Source organism: Pangasianodon hypophthalmus, chromosome 26 (assembly GCF_027358585.1).
Source record: "Pangasianodon hypophthalmus isolate fPanHyp1 chromosome 26, fPanHyp1.pri, whole genome shotgun sequence".
NCBI classification, from domain to species: Eukaryota; Metazoa; Chordata; class Actinopteri; order Siluriformes; family Pangasiidae; genus Pangasianodon; species Pangasianodon hypophthalmus.
In genome coordinates, this window is record NC_069735.1 from 1,885,825 (window position 1) to 1,892,620 (window position 6,796).

General features: G+C 37.3%; 1 protein-coding gene across 1 annotated transcript in view; it reads left to right on the forward strand.

The window, feature by feature from the left end:
* The first annotated feature begins 233 nt into the window (after positions 1 to 233).
* Positions 234 to 6,796, forward strand: part of retreg2 (reticulophagy regulator family member 2) — a 13,669-nt gene continuing 7,106 nt past the window's right edge. Inside the window, exons 1-4 of the mRNA XM_034300042.2 lie at positions 234 to 622; positions 2,725 to 2,859; positions 5,119 to 5,248; positions 5,765 to 5,849. Of these exons, the coding sequence (XP_034155933.2) occupies positions 363 to 622; positions 2,725 to 2,859; positions 5,119 to 5,248; positions 5,765 to 5,849 (610 nt within the window). The 5' untranslated portion in view covers positions 234 to 362. The remainder of the gene's footprint in view (positions 623 to 2,724; positions 2,860 to 5,118; positions 5,249 to 5,764; positions 5,850 to 6,796) is intronic.

Genomic DNA, 6,796 nt, shown 5'->3' on the forward strand with positions numbered 1-6,796 from the left:
GTGTGTGTGTGTGGTGTCCAGCAGATGGCGCTAATGACACAACATTCCTCCCCCTTTAGCGCAGTAAACAACACACACGTGACATGTACCACGTGACCGCTCCCAATCGGATATGTAGTGCACTAGGTAGGGTGCAGCGCTGCGGTGTTTAACCCGGATGATAGTGCACTGTGTGTAGTGAGCAGCGCGCGGTTTGGGATTTGGCCTGTTTTGGTACTGCGTGACGGCTGTACGGACACTGTAGAGCCGCGTGACCTGGCAGCGACGCAGCGCTTCATAACACAAAAGCCGAGAGAGAGAGAGAGAGAGAGAAAGAGAGAGAGAGAGAGAGAGAAAGAAAGAGAGGAGGAAAAGAAAGGAAAATGGCGAGCGGGGAGGAGGCCGCGCGCCCGTCCGTCCCGTCCTCCTCCTCCTCCTCGGGCAGTGCGGTGGGGCTCGAGGCGCTGTTCCCGGCCGCGTGCTCGGAGCGGAGCGACAGCCCCGAGCTGCTGAGGCTCCGGCGGCGGCTGCAGCGGTGGCTCGCGCCCCACGAGCGCGCGCTGCTGTGCGCGCAGAGACTGCTGGTGTGGGAGAGGCCCGTGCACAGCGCCGTGGCCGCGCTCGCGCTCAACACCGCCTTCTGGTAAGCGCTCTGGACATGGCGTCGAATAACGGTTTTAACCGTCATTTAAACCAACCGAACCAAACCGTCTTTATTCATTTATTTATTCATTCATTTATTTATTTACTTATTCATTTGTTTATTTTATTTTTATACAAAATGTCCGTCAGGAATCCCTCCGACTTAGCCGAGATGCTAATGAGTCAAGGCAGCTTTAGCTTAGCTCCCTGCAGGATAAATCCCAAATTGCCTCCTTTTGTTTTTTTTTTCGTTTTGGATGTAGTGCACTTTTTTCGGTGTATGAGATGCGCCATTTTGTGTCCTACGTAGTGCGCCTATGTAGAGAGTAAGTGCGCATTTGGGACACAGCCGCAGGGTATATTTGCTTACAGTGTTTTGATGGTGAAATGCGACGTTAGTGCTTGTGTATAAATTAAATAATAAATTTTCTAGTCGTTTAATTGGAAATTTAAGAACATAGTTGTTGAATTAGAGTGAAAAAAAAAATGGCGTACTTTTATTTATTTAGGCGTTTTTGCCATTTGTGGCCTGTGTTATGGCAATCATTACACTGGAGTTATCATAATAATCAATGTAATATTAATTATAATAAAAATAATGATTAAGAAATTAATAAAATATTTAGAGATGTGTTTTAAGTATATATAAAAAGTATATGTATCACCATATTAATAGGAAAACATGACAGTATATTTTGCTGGTTCGCATAAATAAAATTACAGCTTATATTTTTATTTATTTGGCAAATTAAGCAAATCTTTTTTTAATTATTTTATTTTATTTTTTTGCTGGTGACCTAAAACCAAACTCTGTAAAGTATTTTGTCTGAATTCTGACATTGATCACATTTTTATTATTATTATTATTTTTTTAACTCCCCTGAAAAATATAGCATAATATTTTCTAATGAAATATTTTCTAATCCGTCTCATCTGGGAAGCCAGGTTTAGGATTTAAAATCTCCAGAAATATTATTTCCAGCCATATGAAATTTGGCAGACGTAAAGACAGACTTGTTTTCTATCTTATAATTCAAATAAATGAGGGTCGCTGACGTTTAACACGTTTAAACGTTATGGTGTAATTGACGCAGCGCTTCGTAAAGTCGTACGTATTCGATGTCCAGAACATGGGCTGAAATCTTGTCAGGTTTGAACACTTTTAGCACACGTGTCTATTAAAGTGGGGTCTTTAAGCCCATAACGTCAGTCACGTATCGACATTTTGCGCCTTTTCCCATTTTGAGGACCCCATAAGAAAAAAAACAAATAAAAAACAAGACTTCTGTGGTGAGCATTTAGACAAAACAAGTTTGTCTTTACATCTGCCAAATGTCATATGGCTGGGAGTAATATTTCTGGACGTATTAAATCCTAAAACATGGCTTCCCAGGTCAGACATTGCCATGGAAACGTATCAGAACCTACATTGAAACCAAAACGAAACTATAAAACACAGAATAATAAAACATTATATGACGTTTAAACGAACGTGTCTGAGAAGGAAATGCGTTCGGTGGTTATACGCAAGTTACTGAGTTCCTAGCTCGTAAATGTTAATAGTCATGTGATCGAGTGCACCTTGCATGGCCACGCCCCCTCTGACAAGCGCCTGTAAAACATTAGCTGCGTTTACAGCATGTCGTAATTACCGTAATTACGAGATGACAACCCGGACGTTCTACTCGGAGCTGTTCACGTCCTCAGACTCGGAATTACGCATAACAGTCTGTTCTAGCTACGTTAACCTGTACTGCGTATCTTTCGTTTATTTTTAGATTACACTTGCATTATTAAAATATTAATAATAGTCAATTATACAAATTATTACGAGAGAACTACTTAACTACATTTTAATGCTGAAGCCGCCGCCATTTTGATTTTTTCCACATGACGTTGCAGCGGTCAGATGGTACAAGTCGAAGTTTACAAGACGTAATTACGATTTCTACAAGGACACGAACAAACGTTTTACAAGTCGAAATGTCGTAATTACGGTAATTAGAATGAGATATATGTCATAAAGACACGCCCTCTATATGTCTGTGATCTGTACGTTACTTAATGAAAAACTAATCCCGTCCGAATCGTATTTTTTCCCAGGCTGTTGTCGTCTACTTCTTTGCGTCCTCTGTTTCTCATCGGTGCGTCCCTGCTCGCCTTCACCCTGTTGGACAGATGGAAGGACAAGCTGCCTCAGATCGCTGTTCTCTACGCAGAGGCACCCGGGATAGAACGGTACGAACGATGAATTATTAATCTTAAAAAAAATCACGTATCAGATTACAAGTCAATGCACCACACCCTAAAAGTAATCAGTATAAGTACATGTATTGTTTTGTGTAACTTTATCACGTCGCTGTTTTATATCCTGATGAAGACATTTCTCATCTTCAGAAAGAAAAAGATGTTGGTTTGGTATTAAAATCATAATTCCAGATTATTTTAAACTTGTTCTTAAATGTGTGTTCGGTTTAGACATTGTGTCTATAGACTCATGATTGAGCTGAAAATTATCAAAAAAAAAAAAAAAGAATAACATTTTTCTTGTCTTCTTTTTAATTCGAGCCAATCGACATGTGATTCTGAAATGACTGACAGTTGTGTAGCTGTTCTGAACTCTCTGATGTGAATTGACCATGCCTGGAAGCTCCGCCCACTTTTCTTTTATGTCAAAAAACGTAATCTTTTGGTCGATGTTTTCGTCTCAACTTGATTTTATGTTGAAATTTAAAAGTTTTATTGCATTATTGATTTAATTTATATTTAATATGACAGCACAAATAGAATTAAAAAAAAAAAAAAAAAAGTTTTATTTATTTATTTTTTTTTTTTACAATAAAAAATTACAATACGGTGTCCCACAAGTCTCTGTTTTAGGTCCGCTATTGTTCTGACGATACCCGATTATATTTCTCAGTTCAGAAATTTCGGACAAGGTTTCCGCCTATGATAAGGTTTCTGGTTTCGCCCTGGACTGTTCTGTAAAACACAAAGCTAGAGTTAAGAGCCTCGGGGTAACTGTAGATGCTGGATTTGTGTAGACTGGTGTGTGGTAACGTGTTGCTGGCCGGCTGCCCCGCTGCCACTTCAAGGAAGTTTTAACTTCAGAACGCAGCAGCTCACGTCCTTATCAGACAAAAAAGTATGTCAGAGCGCATTTCTCCATTCTTACTCAAGTTACAGTGTCGAGTTCTGCATTAACCACAAAGTCCTTATGCTTATGACATTTAAAGCGCTGAATGGTTTAGTTGTGGCGTATCTTGCTGATCTCCTGAAGCAGTACAGCGCATCCCGAGCACATTTCTGCCACGTCGTAGTATTTAAAAAGGTATCGAAAGTTTGATCGATTTTCAGTACTACAACGTGGCAGACTTTTTAAAAATGATAACATAGTAAACAATTAGGATTTTAACGTAGTAAACATTTAAAATTGTAACCTGACGATTTGAATTTTACCGCTTTCGATGATTTGAATTGTAACATGCCAAACTTTTTTTCATTTTAATATGCTAAACAATTTGAATGTGATCAACGAGGTAAACTGTTTTAATTTTTAACATGTTAAGTGATTTAAAGTTTAACGTGATAAACTGTTTAAAAACATAACGTGGTAAACGATGTGAATTTTAACGTAAACAGTTTAAATTTTAACGTGGCAAACTTTTAAAAAAATTTTTAACAAGGTAGATGTTTTGAATTGAATATGACAAACATTTTTAATTTGTACGTGGTAAGATTTAACGTGGTAAACAATTTGAATTATAACATTCCATACTTTAGACACAGTTTACTAGACCGTAACTTGGATCTAGTAACGTTAAACAAGTAAGTTTTGTTGGTTGTCTTGGAGGGAGTTCATTTCATACCGAAGCTTAAGAGCTTTAGAAATGTTTGATTTCAGCGTTTGAACTTTGTTTAATAGGAAATGAAATGCTGCCGATTACTTGTTTTTTTTTTTGTTGTTTTTTTTTTTTAAAGAGTTTTTAAACTGATGCTTACACTACGTCTCATGACAGCTATCTGCCCTCTTCCACATACACAAGCTCTGATTGACTAGTATGTCTCTCTCTCTCTCTCTCTCTCTTTATTTATTTATTTATTTATTTTTGGCTCTCTTGGACTCCTGGCTACGGACGAGTCGGGATTTCAACTTGCGATCTCTTGACTATTAAAACTTCAACAAATTTTTGAAGTTAAATTATAAATCATTAAAGTAAATAATAGGAATGTAATGCAATGTCATCTGTATCTGTATTATCTGTATCATCTCAATGTCATCTCGATCTGTATTCATATCCACACCCGTATTCAGATTTAAACCCGAAATGGGCGTGGCCTAAACCGGAATAGTTCTAATTCCCTGAAAATGTAAACAAGCTAGTAGTGTAATTTAAACTACTGTGACCCTGACCAGGCTGTTACTAAGGATGAACGAACGAAGCGGTGATGAAAGTGTATTTCTGTGTTGTGATGCGTATTTTTTTCACTACACAGAGAGAGCATGAGCGTCCACCCGAGGCTGCTGAGCGTGGCCGAGCTGAGCCACCACCTCGCCGAGAGCTACCTGACCTGCAGCCTCTACGTCCAGGAGATGCTTCAGTACAAACGCCAGAATCACGGCAAGGTGAACAGAAAGCTTAGAACCGTGACCTCGGCTTTCGACAGAATGTCTGTCATAGCATTTTTTTTTTTTTTTTTTTTTTTTTTTTTTTTTTTTAATATGCATTTATTTTGGCAACTATTTCTGCCCATATATGGACGTTTAAACCAGAACCAAGGGCAAGACTACCATAGAAGGGAATGGAGGGGAATGTGTGCCAAAATAAATGAATACATGCAAATAAAAGCTCTGGAGAGACTAACCACTTGAGAGAGCCAAAACTAAACACACACACACACACCCAACACACTCGTATGACTTGCACAGTCACGCCACTTTAAAGAAGACTAACAATAGCAACAAATTGCTTTATTACTTTATTATGAATTATTGTGTATTGTTGCTTTTTTGCTTTCTTTTGTGACTTCGAAGATGGCTGCATATAAAACTCCTCCCTGGATTTTCAGGTTGTTTATGCGTCCGTGTGTGTGTGTGTGTGTGTGTGTGTGTGTGTGACGTTCGTCTCTTTCCTCCACTCAGTTCTGTGTGGTGACGTGTTCAGGATGCCTGCTGCTGGCCGTGGTTGGACACTACATCCCCGGAATCATGATCTCCTACATTATTTGTGAGTGGACCCGCTTTATTTTTTATTACTTTTCACTATAAAAGTGAGCGATTGTAGTCGCACCTACGTTTTTAAACCATTTACTACATCTAAAGCGAAGTGACGATAACTAAAATAAAGGAAAAGGTTATTTAATATTTCTCATTTCTCGTATTTTATAACACGTATAAGATCATTAAGCCTATTTTTTTATGTACATTTAGCAAATTTCAAGGTTAAAATGGTGTTATTTTATTGCCGGATAATTTTACTTCCTTCTAGAAATAAAACAAAAAATATCTAGAAATAGGCTTCATCTAATAAAAAGAAATATTTGTTAATATTTGAGATTTCTACTTGCTAAAATATTGTTTGCAATGTTGCTGGCAGCTACGGTGATCGAGAAAGTAACAATTAAAGCTGTCAGAATAAATTTCCATAGTATTTGCATATTCGAAATAGAAAAAAAAAATCCACATCTGTACTATTTTACTGATTTAGTTGCATAATGTTCGTATTAGAAAACATTTTTCCAAATTATTGTGCCCAAAAGACCCCAAATGTATTAGTTTTCGAATTAATTTTCTAATCAATTCATATTAAAAATACAAATTTTAATATTATGTATAATATTTTAAGTGAATAAAATGAACTTCTCATGTCTGGACAACTAAAAAAAAATTATTTGTTATTAAAGAAAAAAGTTATTTTGGCAATATGTAATTGTATAAAGCATACTAATATTGGTGATTTTTTTTTTTTTTTTTCTAGTTTAATAAAAATTATTTTATTACTAATGAAACCCATACAGTCGGCTAAAACTAGAAGTCGCACTCAAAATATTTTAAGATCCCAGCTACCATCTGTTAGTTTTCTGTAGTACTCAGAAGCTGGTAAATGCAGATACGAGGGTGCCAACATTTACGGTTTAGCTGTAGCATTTACGATTTTTGACCCTGTGCTCTGGT